Source organism: Mustela nigripes, chromosome 3, assembly GCF_022355385.1.
Source record: "Mustela nigripes isolate SB6536 chromosome 3, MUSNIG.SB6536, whole genome shotgun sequence".
In the NCBI taxonomy this organism is placed as follows: Eukaryota; Metazoa; Chordata; class Mammalia; order Carnivora; family Mustelidae; genus Mustela; species Mustela nigripes.
Genome location: NC_081559.1, coordinates 175,366,032 through 175,384,278, shown reverse-complemented (window position 1 = coordinate 175,384,278; position 18,247 = coordinate 175,366,032). Strand labels below are relative to the sequence as shown.

General features: G+C 37.1%; 1 protein-coding gene across 1 annotated transcript in view; it reads left to right on the top strand.

The window, feature by feature from the left end:
- EIF3H (eukaryotic translation initiation factor 3 subunit H) overlaps positions 1 to 18,247 on the top strand; it is a 98,101-nt gene that overhangs the window by 15,052 nt on the left and 64,802 nt on the right. The window contains exon 2 of the mRNA XM_059392949.1: positions 12,480 to 12,636. Within this exon, the coding sequence (XP_059248932.1) occupies positions 12,480 to 12,636 (157 nt within the window). The remainder of the gene's footprint in view (positions 1 to 12,479; positions 12,637 to 18,247) is intronic.

Below are 18,247 nucleotides of genomic sequence, written 5' to 3'. Positions count from 1 at the left end.
AATTGGAAATCCATAGCTGGCAGGTATTCTCTTCGCCCAAGCTGACTGCTTGATCTTCACTCATCTGCTCAGGTGTCATCTCAGAGAGGGACCTTTCTTGGGTCGTGCCAGTTAAGGTTACCTCCCTGTTTATTTTCTTCAGAGTGTGCTTCACTATCTATAATTTTCATTCACTTTTTTAACTATCATTCTGGAATAGTGGTTCATAAAGGGGGAGAATCCCCAGCACTTTTTTAGAGGGTCTCTGAGGTCAAAACTATTTTCATAGTAAGATTTAACATTATTTGTCATTTTTTTTTAAGATTTTATTTATTTATTTGAGAGAGAGAGACAGTGAGAGAGAGCATGAGCGAGGAGAAGGTCAGAGAGAGAAGCAGACTCCCAGTGGAGCTGGGAGCCCGATGCGGGACTCGATCCGGGGACTCCAGGATCAAGACCTGAGCCGAAGGCAATCGTCCAACCAACCGAGCCACCGAGGCATCCCTATTTGTCATTTTTACTCTCATTCTTTATGAGTGTTTAATGGAGGTTTCTAGATGCTACATGCTGTGTGATATTAAAAGATTGAATGTAGAAGCAAATAGAATCCAGTTGCCTTTTATTAAACTAGATATTAATAGGAGTCACGAAAAATGTGAAAGTGTCATTCTTTTTTTTTTTTTTTCAAATATTTATTTATTAGAGAAAGAGCCCATGTGTGTGAGTGTGTTTGAACACAGAGGGAGAGGGAGAAGCAGACTCCCTGCTGAGCAGGAACCTGGGATCATGACCTGAGCCAAAGGCAGATGCTTAACTGCTGGGGCCACCCAGGCGCTCCACAATGTTATTCTTCTATCCGGATTAAAATTTTTCTGAAAATGTAAATTTTTTTAAAAGTCACCCTATGCCTAATTTTATTTTATTTTTTTAAGATTTTATTTATTTGTTCGATGGAGGTCACAAGTAGGTAGAGAAGCAGGAAGAGAGAGAGAGAAGCAGGCTCCCCGCTGAGCAGAGAAACCCAATGCAGGGCTCAGCCCCAGGACTCTGAGATCATGACCTGAGCTGAAGGCAGAGGCTCAACCCTCTGAGCCACCCAGGTGCCCCAATTTTATTTTATTATTTTAAGATTTAAATTTTTTTATTTTAAGATTTTATTTATTTATTTGAGGGAGAGAGAAAACATGAGAGGGGAGAAGGTCAGAAGGAGAAACAGACACCCCATGGAGCTGGGAGCCCAGTGTGGGACTCGATCCCAGGATTCTGGGATCATGACCTGAGCTGAAGAGTGCTTAACCAGCTGAGCCACCCAGGGGCCCTGAAAATGTAAATGTTTTTTAAAAATGTGAAACAGTGTCATTTTTTGTATCCTGATTTTTATTTTGAAAAATAATTTTTCATAACTAATTTATGATAGCATGTAATATATTTGTTATTGTTTTTAAGTGAATAAATATTTTGAACATTTTTCAATTTGAATTTCTAATATGTAAATATCAATATAATAATTTGGGGGCATCCTTAGTAATTTTTAAGAGTGTTAAAAGGGTCTCAGGATCAAAAACTTTTGAGACTTCGTATTTTAAAATATAAACCTCATGAAAGTAAAGACCTTTGTGTTTTAGTTTTCATTTTCCCAGTAGGCCTGTCAGAAGTAATTGGCCTGTAGAAGTCACTCAAAACATACCTAAGTGAATGAATTAATGAGTGAATGAAGGAAGCCAAAAATAACAGACTTTTGGTGATTCTGTGCACAGCTTTCAAATCTTTCTGTAGTAACTGGTCTTGGCGGGCATCATATTTAGTAGAAAATTACTCTGATTCATCAGAATGCATAATCTTTGTTTTGGTCAGATTTAAATTGTTCCCTTGTATAAGTTGAAAGTTTTTGATAGGTTTTTGATAGAGAGGTCTTAGAGATTCTGCTAAATGTTCCATTTTAAGGGGGATGGAACATTTTATTCATCCAGTTTATTAACTGAAATTTTAGGTTTGTTGACTTCTGGTATAATGAATTTATTTGGTATTTTAGATTGTTATTCAATAGTCCTGTAGTACTGAGAGTACTTTGTGTCTTCGAAGTTAAAATACCGTGTTGTGTTTAGCCTTTTAGTCAGGGTTAGGTTTTCATTTTGTAAAAAGTCACTTTTAAAAAATAGCATTGTGCTCATTAGAGATTATAAAATGGTCTGCTTTGCTCTTTCAAATTGCACTGAATAATAAACAGTAGTAGAAAAAGTGGTTCCCCTAGGGTAATTCAGCAGACCGGACATATATTTACTATTCTTTACTAAGATCCACCCAACTTGAGAGTGTGCAAATCTCAGAAAGCTGGGAGACTGTTTTAGAGATAGTTGATGTATTCAGAGACCAGTACTGACTGTGCAGGGCAAATCAACTATGTTAATAAACACTCAGACCCGGAGTATGACAAGGTTCGGGGGGCATTGTTTGGAAGAATTTGGTAATTTAGGATTCTACTGGCCAGTTTGTTTCCCTCCTTTAGGCATAATATGTAGGAAAATCATGATTTACCCATGAATTTACAGGATAAACAAACCTGGTCATTGGTTATAAGCAGTCTTAAATATGGGGTCAAGCTATGAAGCCTGTCTTAAAGGACATGATGCTTCTCAGATGGATTGCTGGCATCACTTTCCCTCTCACCTCTATGCTCTAGAGATTCTTCCCAGTAGGGTTTGAGTTCTCTTACTAGAGGGTGATATTTATGCTAAATAAAATGTTCACTTTTTGGGTCTGTGTTTCTCAGTGTACTCACTTTTCATCAACACAGGGAGTCTTAAAACAGAGGAAAGGAAACTTAATTTTAACCAGCTATGTGCACTGTAGTCCTCTGGGGAGTTAAAACAGAAAAAGTAAGGGTGGTCCATACTTACTTATTAGAAGTTAAAATGAAGTAGGATGTTAGAATCACCTGGAGAATCGAAAACGAAAATGAAAAGAAATAAAATGCCCACCAACACCAATATAGGATTCATAGCCCAGATAAATTAACTCTGAATTTTAGAGGTTGGATTTAGGCGATTAGATTTTGTATTTTTTGTTTGTTTTTTCCTTTTGTTTTTTTTAAACACTGATGGCTCTAATATGTAGCCAGGTTGAAGACCTCTCTTTTTTTTTATTTAAAAAAGCTCTGCAGGGGGCGCCTGAGGGTTAAAGCGCTCAGAGGGTTAAAGCCTCCGCCTTCCGCTCAGGTCATGATCTCAGGGTCCAGGCTCTCTGCTCAGCAGGGAGCCTGCTTCCTCCTCTCTCTCCCTCTGCCTGCCTCTCTGCCTACTTGTGATTTCTGTCTGTCAAATAAATAAATAAAATCTTTAAAAAATATATAAAAGCTCTGCAGGCCATTTTGATAATCAGCTGAGAACAAGTAATGTAGAGCTCTTGAGCATGTGGAATCACTTGTGACACTTATAAACAAAATACAGGAGTATGTTTTTGTTTTGGAGACTATTGAGCTTCATGTATGTCTTTTTTTTTTTTTTAAGATTTTATTTATTTATTTGTCAGAAAGAGTATGCACAGGCAGACAGAGTGGCAGGCAGAGGCAGAGGAAGAAGCAGGCTCCCTGCTGAGCAAGTACACTCCCCCCATGTGGGACTCCATCCCAGGACACTGGGATCATGACCTGAGCAGAAGGCAGCCGCTTAACCAACTGAGCCACCCAGGTGTCCCCATATATATATGTCTTTTTAAAAGGAAGAGGAAGCATGATGTAAATAAACAGGATTGATTAAAAATATATCAGCACTGTTTTAGGGACAGAGGCATATGGTTGGAGGGAGAGAAAATGAAAGGGGATGAGCTTGACTGAAACAGGACTTTTGTGGTGGAACATTCCCATCTTGTGGCCTGTGCGAATAGTGCTTGTCAAGACTAGAATCTGTACTGCATTGTAGCAACTAGGGGCAGTTTCCTGTTGATGCTACTTGATTCTGGTGATTCAGGGCACAAAAATTTTGACCTCTAGCACCATCCCTTTAGTGTCTTTTGCTTCCTGACCCTGTAACCTTACACTGAACTTTTCTACTTTATGCATGAAACCTTGCTTCTGTAGCCTAGCTACAGCTGCTTCTTCCAGAGCCGTTGCCCTTGCATTCTTTCTGTTTCAGCCATGTTATTACAAAGTTACTCAGTTATTTTGAAGTAATTACAAGTACCTTGAAGTCCAAAGCCATATCTCACCTCCCTCATTTAATAATTTTGTGTCAGATTGTTTCCTCATCTGGCAAATAAATGAGGAAATACTATTTCTCATTTAATGTATTTGTGGGATTGAACGAGTCTTGCATGTAAGGCACTGTGGAGTGCTTGATGTAAGTGATCCATAAATGTTTAATGTTTACTCCTTCGACAAATAGATTCTGAGTGTCTTTTAAGTGCCAGAACCTGTGTTGGGTATTGGAGATATGAATAACACATCTCTTCCTTTCTAGGAGAATGTTTAAGAGAGGAGACCGTGAGCAGAACACGGATTTTTGTCTTGTAAATATAAAACATCCGTGGAATGTTTTTATTTATAAATTCTTAGTTATTTCTGTAAGATAGCAAAAACTTGCATGTGAATTTGTTACTTCTGATCAGGAATTTTCTTTTGACATCTTTAAAGTTTGAATTGCAAGCCCATTACTTTACTTTTTGAGCAAAAGAATTGAGATTTTAGTATGTATGTAGGAAATAAGGTCGTAAAATATCAAACTGAAGAATGAGTTAGCTTGGTTTTGATAATTTTTTTTCATATTTTTGGATGCTTTATCAGACTATATTATAATGGCAAGATTGTAAATGTTGGAAAATTATTTTAGTGATCACTAAAGTCTTTTTATTTGGGGCAGCCTTAAATGCTAGAGAGAATTTATCCACAAAATTTAAGCCTTCTTTCCTGAGACTACACCTGGAGTCCTTAGTTTGCCTTTCAAAGTAAGGCACATCCTCTAGTGCCTCACTTTTTAGAAAGTGTGCTTCCTGGTGGTCTTTACTCTAGAGAGAGCTTTGAATTCATTGAACTAGTTGTCATCACAGGGTTTTAAGCTTTCTCTCTTAGCACTATCCCTTTCTTTGTATACTTACTTATGTTGATTGTTTCTAGCAGATGGTTAAATCACCATTATTCTCCCATCTCTCAGTTGGATACTGTTCCTGTAAATTTTCTCTCTGGTCATTCCCAGAGAACTGAAAAGAACAGGTCAGTGATGCTGAAAAGAGTGAGACAATAATTTCTCTGACTTGGAGCACGGTGCTTCTGTTGATGCTGTATGAAGTTGCATTGATTCTTTGGCCAGACGGGTCAAGCTGCCGGGCTCTTTGGTTACATTGCGCTCCTACCCCCAGCTCTTTACAATTTTTTTTTTTTTTTTTTTAGAGTTAAGACTGCATTTCATTAGAAGTTACTTACTGTAATAACTCATTTTTAAATATAATAATTTATTTAAAATTCAGTTTTCTTTGTAAAAGGAAATGAGGTTATTTTGGCCTGGCTTCTTTGTGAAACTGCTGGGTCTTAGTCATCAACACTTCTTTTTGCACACATAAGCACCTGCTGTTTAGAAATTAGTTCTAGAGTTTGTCTGAAGGTCTACATTAAGCTCCTCTGTCTTTTAGGATCTCATTTACTTTGACTTCAACATGACTCAGTGATTTCATTAAAGGGTTAAGTGTCTCGGAACCTAGGCAACTTAGACAAGCTGGTAGGTGTGTTTGTAACGACTTTTAATTAGTTCTTTTTATCCCTTCTAAGTCACTCATGTTTCTTTTTTAAATATGCAGTAATTGCACTTTGCAGAGAGATAAGCTGAATAGAAGTTAAATAGTTCTGCTTTTTATAATCAATAATATTTTATTGAACATTATTGCATGTCAGACCCTATGTGAAGTATTTAACATACATTGTCTCATATCTGATAGTGTTGGTATTGCTTTGGAATAACTCCATGATGCAAATTAGAAATCAAAGACTTAGGAAGAACAAATAGCTTCCCTAGGGACACAGCTAGTAAAAAAATGTTGGAGCTGGAACTCTTACCCAAAGCCGCATGACTCTTAATTTTGTGCCTTTCAAAAGTGGAAAGGTCTTTTATATAAGGATGTATAATATGGTGCACTTCATACATTTCACAGTGCTGAAGGTCTTAATTGGTTGGTTTTCTTCCACATGAAGGTCTTTTCCCTGCTAACTCCGTGCTGTCCTTCTGGATCTTACTTGTTTGAAATCTTCTTGGGGTCTGTTTATCACGAAGTCTGCAACTAACTTTTTAATTATTTATTGAATTATTAACGTGAAAATCGTTTTCCATGTTATTAAAGTTAAAATATTCACACAGCTTTAGAACTTGACTTGGTTTAAATCTTGGCTCTTCCACTTCCTGATTGTGTGACCTTTAGCTGTTTACTTTCTCTCTGCTTTTGTTTTGTTTTTAAAGATTTGTTTATAAAGATGAAAATCAAAAAAGATTTTATAAAAAGAATTGATAAGAAGTTGGTTGAAAAAGGAAAGAAATTTAAAAAAAGAGAATGTATCAGGCGGGACACTAAAACAAAGCATTGTATTTTTGCAGGTGTAACCACCACCATGTTAAGATACAGAAAAATTCCACCATCCATGAAAGTTTCCTTGTTCCCGTCTACTCTTGACCCTAGGCAACCACTAGTCTGATTTCTTTTATTTTCTAGAATTGCATATGAATGGAATCATACAGTATTTACTGACCTGAAGATACCTAGTATCATAATGTAGTTTATCACCAGAAATATCAGAAGTTCAAGCAGATATATTGGAGCAAATTACAGCAGAGAACTTCCCTAATTTGGGGAAGGACACAGGCATAAAAATCCAGGAGGCACAGAGAACCCCTCCCACCCCTGCCCAGTCAATAAAAATAGGTCAATACCCCATCATCTAGTAGTAAAACTCACAAGTCTGTCTTTCTTTCTTTCTTTCTTTATTTGACAGACAGAGATCACAAGTAGGCAGAGAGGCAGGCAGAGAGAGAGGAAGGGAAGCAGGCTCCCTGGTGAGCCGTTAGCCCGATGCAGGACCCTGGGATCATGACATGAACCAAAGGAAGAGGCTTTAACCTACTGAGCCACCCAGCACCCTGAAAACTCACAAGTCTTAATGTCTTTAAGAGACTCATTTGACCCGGAGACACCTCCAGATTCAAAGTGAGGGGGTGGAAAACGACTTACCATGCTAATGGACATCAGAAGAAAGCTGGGGTGGCAATCCTTATATGAGATAAATTAGATTTTAAGCCAAAGACTTTAATAAGAGATGAGGAAGGACACTGTATCATACTTAAAGGGTATGTCCAACAAGATCTAACAGTCTTAAATATCTGTCCCCTAACATGGGAGTAGCCAATTATATAAATCAGTTAGTAACAAAATCAAAGTAACGCAGCCACAAATATACAATAATGGTAGGGGACTTTAACACCCCTACCACTGAAATGGACAGATCATCTAAGCCAAAGATCAACAAGGAAATAAAGGCTTTAAATGACACACTGGACTAAATGGACATCGCAGATAAATTCAGAACATTCCATCCCAAAGCAACAGAATACACATTCTTCTCTAGTGCAGATGGAACATTCTCCAGAATAGATCACATCCTGGGTCACAAATCAGGTCTTAGTGGTACCAAAAGATTGGGATCATTCCCTGCATATTTTCAGACAACAATGCTTTGAAACTAGAACTCAACCCCAACAGGAAAGTTGGAAAGAGCTCCAAATACATGGAAACTAAAGAGCATCCTACTAAAGAATGCATGGGTCAACCAGGAAATTAAAGAAGAATTTAAAAATTTATGGAAACAAATGAAATACAACTGTTCAAAATATTTGCAATGCAGCAAGGGCGGTTCTAAGAGGAAAGTATATAGCAATATGAGCCTTTCTCAAGAAACAAGAAAGATCTCAAATACACAACCTAACCCTACACCTAAAGGAGCTGGAGAAAGAATAGCAAATAAAGCTTAAACCTAGCAGGAGAAGAGAAATAAAGAACAGAGCAGAAATCAGTGAAATAGAAACCAAAAGAACAGTGAACAGATCAATGAAACTAGGAGCTGGTTCTTTGAAAGAATTAAGAAGATTGATAAACTCCTGGTCAGACTTAACAAAAAGAAAAGAGAAAGGACCCAAATTAGTAAAACTATGAATGAAAGAGGAGAGATCACAACCAACACCAAAGAAATACAAACAATTATAAGAACATATCATGAGCAACTGTATGCCAGCAAATTTGACAATCTGGAAGAAATGGTTGCATTCCTGGAGACGTATAAACTACCAAAACTGAACCAGGAAGAAATAGAAAACCTGAACAGATGCATAACCAGTAAGGAGATTGAAGCAGTCATCAAAAATCTCCCAACAAACAAGAGCGCAGGGCCAGACGGTTTCCCAGGGGAATTCTGCTAAACATTTAAAGAAGAATTAACACCTGTTTTCCTGAAACTGTTTCCAAAAAATAGAAATGGAGGGAAAACTTCCAAAATCATTTTATGAGGCCAGCATTACCTTGATTCCAAAACCAGACAGAGACTGAGGAAGATTACTGAGCAATATCCCTGATGAACATGGATGCAAAAATTGTCACCAAAACACTAGCCAAAAGGATCCAACAGTACATAAAAAGGGTTATTCACCACGACCAAGTGGGATTTATTCCTGGGCTGCAAGGTTGGTTCAACATCCGCAAATCAATGTCATACATTAGTTAAAAAAAAAAAAAGCTGAGAGAGCATTGGATAAAGTACAGCATCCTTTCTTGATCGAAACTCTTCACAGTGTAGGGATAGAAGGTACATACCTCAGTATCATCAAAACCATCTATGAAAAACCCACAGCAAATATCATTTTCAGTGGGGAAAAACTGAGAGCTTAAGTTCAGGAACTTGGCAGGGATGTCCACTATTGCCACTGTTATACAACATAGTACTGGAAGTCCTAGCCTCAGCAGTCAGACAACAAAAAGCAATAAAAGTCACCCTAATTGGCAAAGAAGTCAAACTCTTACTCTTTGCAGATGATGTGATACTTTATGTGGAGAACCCAAATGACTCCACTCGAAAATTGGTAGAACTCAATACAGGAATTCAGTAAAGTGTCAGGATATAAAATTAACGCACAGAAATGAGTTGCATATCTATACATCAACAAGAAGACAGAAGAAAGAGAAATTAAGGAGTTGATTCCATTTACAGTTGCACTCAAAACCAAAGATACCTAGGAATAAACCAAACCAAAGAGGCAAAGAATCTATACTCAGAAAACTACAGAATACTCATGAAAAGAAATTGAGGAAGACCCGTGAAGACACATGGAGAAATGTTCCATGCTCCTGGATTGTAAGAACAAATATTGTGAAAATGTCTATGCTGCCTAGGGTAATCTACACATTTAATGCAATCCCTATCAAAATCCCATCAACTTTTTGCAAAGAAATGGAACAAATAATTATAAAATTTATATGGAACCAGAAAAGACCCCAAATACCCAGAGGAATGCTGAAAAAGAAAACCAGAGTTGGCGGGATCACAATTCAGACATCAAGCTCTGTTGCAAAGCTGTAATCATCAAGACAGTAATGGTACTGGCACAAAGACAGATGCAAAGATCAATGGAACAGAATAGAGAGCCCAGAAATGGACCCTCAGCTCTATGGTCAACTAATCTTTGACAAAGCAGGAAAGAATGTCCCGATGGAAAAAAGATAGTCTCTTCAACAAATTATGTTGTGAAAATTGGACAGCCACATGCAGAAGAATGAAACTGGACCATTTTCTTACACCACACACACAAAACAGACTCAGAATGGATGAAAGACCTTCAGTGTTTGACCGGAGTCCATCAAAATTTGAGGAGAACACAGGCAGCAACCTCTTCAACCCCAGTTGCTGCAGCTTCATCCTAGAAACATCACCAAGGCAAGGGAAGTAAGGGCATAAATGAACTATTGGGATTTCATGAAGATCAAAAGCTTTTGCACAGCATAGGAAACAAGAAAACCAAAATAAAACAGAATGGAAGAAGGTATTTGCAAATGACATATCAGATACTAGATCAGACTAGTATCCAAAATCTGTAAAGAACTTATCAAACTCAACATCCAAAGAACACATAATCTGATCAAGAAATGGGCAGAAAATATGAACAGAACTTTCTGCAAAGAAGACATTGAAAAGGCCAACACATGCATGAAAAAGTGCTCAACATCACCCAGCATCAGGGAAATACAAATCAAAACTACAGTGAGATTCCACCTCACACCAGTCACAATGGCTGAATTTGCCAATCAGGAAGCGCCAGGTGTTGACGAGGATGCAGAGAAAGGGGAACCCTCCTACACTGCTGGTGGGAATGCAAGCTGGTACAGCCACTCTGGAAAACAGTATGGAGGTTCCTCAGAAAATTGAAAATAGAGCTATCCTACAACCCAGCCATTGCACTGCTGGGCATTTGCCGTAAAGGTGCAAATGTAGTGATCTGAACCAGGGCACATGCACCCCAGTGTTTATAGCAGCAATGTCCACAATAGCCAGACTATGGAAAGAGCCCGATGTCCATCATTAGATGAATGGATCAGATGAATGGATCAAGATGTCTCTCTCTCTCTCTCTCTCTCTCTCTCCCGGATGTCCATCATTAGATGAATGGATCAGATGAATGGATAAAGATGTGTCTCTCTCTCTTTCTCTCTCTCTCACACACACACACACACACACACACACACACACACACAGAGGAATATTATGCAGCCATAAAACCCCCGAAATCTTGCCATTTGCAACGATGTGGATGGAACTAGAGGGTATTATGTTAAGCAAAGCCAGTCAGTCAGAGGAAGACAATTATCTTATGGTCTCTCTGTGAGGAATTTGGGAAACAAGACAGAGCATCATAGGGGAAGGGAGGGAAAAATGAAACAAGATAATACCAGAGAGGGAGATAAACCATAACAGACTCAATCTTAGGAAACAAACTGAGGGGGGCTAGGGGGGGGGGGGGGGGGGGGGGGGGGGGAGGCTGGGTGAAGTGTGGTGGCTGGGTGATGGATTTGGGGAGGGTATGTGCCATGGTGAGTGCTGTGAATTGTGTTAAGACTGGTGAATCATAGACTTGTACCCCTGAATCAAATAATACATTGTATGTTAATAAAAAAATAAATAGAAAGTGAAGTTAAAAAAATATTTATTTTAGAAAAGTGAGAGAGGGGAGGGGGAAAGGGGAGGAGAGATACAGTCTTAAAGCTGACTCCTCGCTGAACATGGAGCCACATATGGGGCTTGATCCCATGAGCCCGAGATCTCAACCTGAGCTAAAACCAAGAGCAGATGCTCAGCTGACTGTGCCACTCAGGTGTCCCACTGCTTTCGTTGTCTTACTTGTAGAATGATTATATTCCTTTCTTTTAACATAGTTCTGAGAATTACATGATTGGGTGATACACATGAAATAATTAGAATGTTGCCTAGCACATAATGTTCACTGATTGTAACCTTTTAGTTAACTGGTTATTGGTGATTAATTTTTGTCAAAATGTGTTTTAAGTAAAACACTAATCAAGAAATACTAATTAGCATTTTTTTGTTAGACTTATTTTTCCTTCTGAGGACTTATGTATTTTAGATCGTGTTGCCCTTTAGTCTTCAGGCCATGTGTTTATACTAAATACTGTTACTACTACTGTTCCTAAATACTGTGTGCCAAGTGCCATTCAAAGCACTTAATATATTAAAAACCTTATTTTCTAGGAGTTATAACTAATGATTATTGGTATTGTGAACTTTTAAAGTATTCCAGCCTTAGAGTGTTACCACTTTATCTTTATGGAAATGTTAAAGGACAGAGTAATGTAAGAGCCAGTTTTCCATTAGAGGTTATGTGGTGTATCTTGGTTGAGGAAAATCAGGTGGTGCTAGAGTCTTTGTTTTGTTTTCTTTGTTACCAAACGTTCCCATTGTTGCTTATTTGGAATAATGAGATACTCTGTTCAGGATCCATGTTGAGGTATTGAGAAGTTGTCAAGGGAACAGTCTGCTTTCAGGTTTTCAGGTAATTGAGTTTTTTATCTCTGTGTGTTATTGATGGTTTTATTATCTCTGTCAGGAAATTATCATGCTGTTAACAGACACTAATAGGAGCACTTCCTCTGTAATAACTTTGGATTGAGGTAATACTGTTTGAAGGAGCTCCTGGATGCCAGACCTTTTGGAAGCCTTGACCTGAAGGTCATGAGTGGTGTACGTGGACATTTTTGACATATCTTCAAACTCCAGAAGTCACAGATATACATTTAGATTATGTGAGTTTTATTGTTTGTATCAGAGTAAAGGAACTGATTCATAAGAAACTTAGTTCTGTTATATAATTTTATGATTTTTGCAGACCCATAGTATGGTTCATTTTTTCCTTTGAAATGAAATGCAAACTGTAAGGATGGTTGTTAAGCTCACTTCTGTTATTTTCTTTTAGGTAGTATTAAAAATAATAAAACATTATCAGGAAGAAGGACAAGGAACTGAAGTGGTTCAAGGAGTGCTTTTGGGCTTGGTTGTAGAAGATCGTCTTGAAATTACCAACTGCTTTCCTTTCCCACAACACACAGAAGATGATGCTGACTTTGATGAAGGTAAGGGTATTCCTTTCATGTGTCTTTGCAATGCATACAAAAGGTTTTTATTTTAAATTTATTTCTTTGAGATATTTTATTTATTTTTATTTTGGAGTGGGAGAGAATGCATGCGAGTGAGCAGAGGCACAGTGGGGAGGAGTAAGAGAGTCTGAAGCAGACTTTGTGCCAGATGCAGAGCCCAGTGTTGGGTTTGATCCCATGACCCTGAGAATGCTGAAATCAAGAGTTGGATGGTTAATGGACTGAAATACCTGGACGCCACCCCCATAAATGGTTTTTAATATAGTTCTCACCATAACCTTCGATTATTTCTTACTGGGAGTCACGCCAGCCTAGTTCACTTGATTACTGAGTTTCTTGAAAAACTTATGCAAATTCTTTGAAATGAAGATTTATATTAAAAAAACTTCATTAGTTTGGCCTTATGTGGAATTTGAGATTCTGATTTTAATAATTTAGATAGGAGCTGTGCTTTTCTTAACTTTACCACGATGAAACCAGCTTTCAAATAACTTAAACTGTAAAGGGTAGGGATCAGCATTATGTGTCCAGCATTCATTTTCTTCTGTAGTATTTTGACTTGACTTTTAAGATGAGTTTAACTATCGATTTCAGAAACAAGACACTGAGAATTTCAGGAGGTCTTTGTGTGTGTGTGTGTGCATGTGTATGGCACACTGCAGGTATAATTGCTTTGCCAACAAAGGCCGTTACTAGTTAAAGTTCACACCAAAGGCTAAGGTCAATAACTTGAGAGATTTTTTAAAAAATCTAGTTAAAAATAATTTCCCACTTGTCTGAACACTGAAGGGTCATTTTCTGTATAATGTTTTTTTATTATAGTAAGAACAAGTAGTATAATTTATCATCCTAAACCATTTTTGAGTGTAAGGTATAGAGTGTTAACTGTACGCAGGTTGTTTTGGAACAGATCTCTAAAAGTTTTTCATCTTGAAAAAACTGAAACTCTACATCCTTTGACCAATTCCTCCTCTTTTCTCCCTTGCCAGCCTTTGGCTACCACCATTCTGTTTATTTGCTTCCTTCCTTCCTTCCTTTTTGTTTTTTGAAAAGATTTTATATTTAAGTAATCTCTATACCCAAAGTATAGAATTCAGAACCCGTGACCCTGAGATCAAGAATCACACACTCCACTGACTAAGCCAGCCAGGTGTCCCATCTGCTTTCTGTTTCTAAAAGTTTGACTCTTTTAAATACTTCATAAAAGTGAAATCATGCAATATTTGTCTTTTTAGAGACTGGCTTATTTCACTTAGTTTAGCTTAATGTTCTCAAGGTTCATCCATGTTATAGCATTTGACAGGATATCCTTTCTTTAAGGCTGAATAATATTCAGTGGTATATATATACCACTTTATCCATTTGTCTGTTGATAAATATTTAGTTTATTTCCATCTCTTGGCTCTTTTGAGTAATGTTGCAGATACCTCTCCCAGGTCCTGTTTTCAGTTCTCTTGGAGATATATATATATATATATATATATATATATATATATATATATATATATACACACACACACACACACACACACACACACACAGAAATGGGATTTCCTGGATCATATAGTAATTATATATATATATTATAATATATATAATTATATATTATATATAGTAATTATATATAATTAATTTATATAATTTTGTGAAGAACTTCATACTTAATTTTTAATTAAGTATTTAATTTTGTGAAGAACTTCATACTGTTTTTCAGAGAGGTTACACCAATTTACATTCCCTACCAGCAGTGTGCAGGAGTTCTGATTTCTTCATATCCTCTCCAAAATTTTTTATTTTCTGGTTATTTATTTTTTTGATAGTGATCCTTCTAACAGGTGTGAGGTAGCATCTCACTGTTGATTTTGATTTCCATTTGCCTGATAGATAATGATGTTGAGCATCTTTTCAAGTTATCTGTCTGTATTTGAAGAAATGTCTGTTAAGGTCCTTTGCCGGTTTTTAGGATTGTTGATGAGTTGAAGAAGGTCTTTGTATCTTCTGGATATTAACACCTTATCATATGTGTGGTTTGCAGATATTTTCTCCCATTCTGTAGGTTACTTTTTTACTCTGCTGAGTGTTTCCTTTGCTGAATCTTTTTAGTTTGATGTAATCAATATTGTCAGTTTTTGCTTTTGTAGTTAGTGCTTTTGGTGTAATGTGCAAGGAATTATTGCCATGACCAATGATAGGAAACATCTTCCATTTTCCTCTGGTACCATACTGCTTTGATTACTGTTGCTTTGTAGTATATTTTGAAATCAAGAAGTGTGAGACACACAGCTTTGTTTTTCTTTCTCAAGATTTTGGCTCTCTAGGGTTCTTTGAAATTCCATATGAATTTTAGGATTTTTTTCCCCTATTTCCATAAAAATGCCATTGGGATTTTGATAGGGACTACATTGAATTTGTAGGTCACTTTGGGTAATACGGACATTTTAACAATATTAAATCTTCCGTCTATAAACACAGGTGTTTTTACTTTCTTCTAGCTGTTTGCTAGTTTTCAGCATACAAGTTATATTCCCAGGTGTTTTATTCATTTTGGTGCTATTGAATATTTCTTTTTGTGATTTGTTTTCTATGCAGTTTTTAATTGATGACTTTTCACTTGGATAAAATGTTACTTATGTAATTTGATTTCATATACTCATAGTACCTTGAAGATATAATAGATACAAAACATGTTCTTGCTAAGGTTAGTACCTTGATATTGCAGTTTGGTCTACAAAAATAATTTTTTCCTTAAAGTAATATCTTTAGAAACTAACCAAAACTATTTTATTCTAGGCACTTGAGTATTTATATTTTTCTTTTTTTTTTTTTAAGATTTTATTTATTCATTTGACAGACAGAGATCACAAGTAGATGGAGAGGCAGGCAGAGAGGGAGAGAGGAGGAAGCAGGCTCACTGCTGAGCAGAGAGCCTGATGCAGGGTTTGATCCCAGGGCCCTGAGATCACGACCTGAGCTGAAGGCAGAGGCTTTAACCCACTGAGTCACCCAGGCTCACTTTCAGTATTTATATTTTTAAAAGCTTTTGTGCAATATGTACCTCTTTGTTTTTAAGCCGGCCAAGCTCTCCACTGTAATATTTCATCTGAACTACTGTAATGCTATCAGATTACGATTGGGATTTCTCTACACTCCGTTCTGGCAGTGTTAGGATATCTAAGTTCCTTTCTTTACTAGCATATATGGAAAGGCTTAATTATGTTGCAGTAATAACTCTTAGAGCTAGAAGACTGAAGAAGACAAGGGATTGCTAACATAGCTTTTTTGGTTTGGGAGTGATGAGTCTGAGGGGTTCACTTGAAGTGGCTTACTCAGTGTGTTAGTGGCATAGTTGGGAGTGGAATCCTTTCTGGAACAGTTTATATTGTCACATAGTTACCTCAAAAAATAACTTTTGTCTTATAAAAATCTCAATTTAGAATTTGTGTAAGCAGAATGTATTATTAATTTTAGATGTTGATCACTGGATGCTGACTTCTCTTACAGGCTTTCAGGTAATTGACTAGTATGCTTTTTTATGAACACGTACTTTAAGAAGCTCATTAAAAAGTTTTAACAATATGGGCATAAGAAATTTCAATTTAGTGTTAAATAATAAAATTGCTGGACATTGCGTGCTGTGTACTATGTGTACATTGCCTATAATTAGTTGTTATTCTGCACATTTGAAGGTTTTATCAGTCCCATTTTCCATATTAGCAGACTGATCCTCAATAAGACAAATAACTTGTCAAAAATCATTTAACTGGGAATTTATAGAACAGGGCTTGAAATCTTTCTCTGCCTGATTCCATCTCATGACTTTCCTGTTACTGCTTTTGGACACTTAGTGAAGTGAAAGCCAGTGTTTAAAGGATATAGAATGGGGAGCATCATATTTTGTAAGTGAAATCTGCTCTTTGGGTAAAACAACTGAATTTGTTTTTCTTGATTTATCTTTAGAAGCGAGTAGGATTTGCCATTTTTCTTACACATGTGAAAAATCTGTGATATTATTCTTTATTTCTTCCTACCCTTATTTAGTCAGTCTGTAATTTTAGGTTCTCTCACATTATTTATTTATTTACCTGAATAGCCTTTACTATGTAGTCACCATTAGATTTTTATCAAACCTAGGTAAAAGCTAAATTTTCTCATTATATGGATATATCTTGGAATAGAAGAGCCCTGCATGTTGATTATTTTAAATCATTCTAAACACCCATTGTTTTACATACTCCTTTTCTGTTATTTATGCCTACTAAAACTAGTATTTGTTTAGGGAGAGAACCTTTTTCACCTTTCACCTTATGGAAGTAAAGTTCTCACTAAATATTTTGTAATTTTAATGATTACATATTTTGAGTTGCTTAGGTGTTTATTTCTTTGTTTTTGTTTTGGTGCCTCATGTAAAGTGGAGATTTTTAAATCTGTGGCCCCTGAGTGAAATGTTTTAAATTAAGGGCTGACAAGCCACAATCTGTGGGGCTGCTTCTGCATGTAAAGTTTTATTGGAACGCTGCCATGCCCATTCATTTATGTATTTTCTGTGGCTGTGTTCCTGCTACAGTGGCATAGCTGGCTAGTTGTGTCAGAGACCATATGGGCAACAAACCTGAATTATTTTTTTAACTGTCCAGCCCATTAAGAAAGTTTGACCAGTTTGTGTGTGTGTGTGTATAATGTTATTTTTCCTCTCCCTTCAGGTTAAAGAGGAAGGTAATAGGTTGTCTCTTTCTATCATAAATAGATGACTTTTTGTTTGTTGGTTATCCCTTCTAACTTGTCTAACTGTGAGTCCAGAAAGTATTATGGTCATTGTAATAAAAACACTGTATTAATGGGTATATGTTTTACTGGTACATCTGGAAAGTATCAGAAGATGTAGCTTTTTCCTTTTTTTTAATCAATTTTTCTTTTATCCCCCCAACCCCCCATTAAGTTGTTAATGAACTTTTCCTTTACCTTACCCCAACCCCCACTGAGTTGTTGATGTTTGGGGAACTCTCTATAGATATTAGGGAAGAAAAACATTTAATTCAGTTGCAGACTTGTGAGTCAGGTACAGGTTTGTGTGACAGTAGAGTGTTTTGTTTTTGTTTTTTTTTTTTTAAGATTTTATTTATTTATTTGACAGAAATCACAAGTAATCGGAGAGGCAGGCAGAGAGAGAGAGAGGGAAGCAGGCTCCCTGCAGAGCAGAGAGCCCGATGCGGGACTCTATCCCAGGACCCTGAGATCGTGACCTGAGCCGAAGGCAGCGGCTTAACCCACTGAGCCACCCAGGCGCCCGACAGTAGAGTGTTTTTATGAAACCTTTGTCACAAAGCGAAGAAGCAGTTACCGTTAATTTATATGGAAAAACATTTGAGCATTCCCAGACCCAAAAAATAACTTCTGTTAGGCTTTTCTTGTACCTTAGTACACATCTTGCTAATGGATGCACAAGATAATTCAAGATAAAAAGCACAGATGCTCCCAGGCACAGTTCAGAACTAGGGTGGCTTGCTGTTGGGGAAGATTGTCAGGGCCACTCTCGCTGCTTGGCATGTGTGCTGCCTCTAATAGCTCACCACAAAACAAATGCCGAATG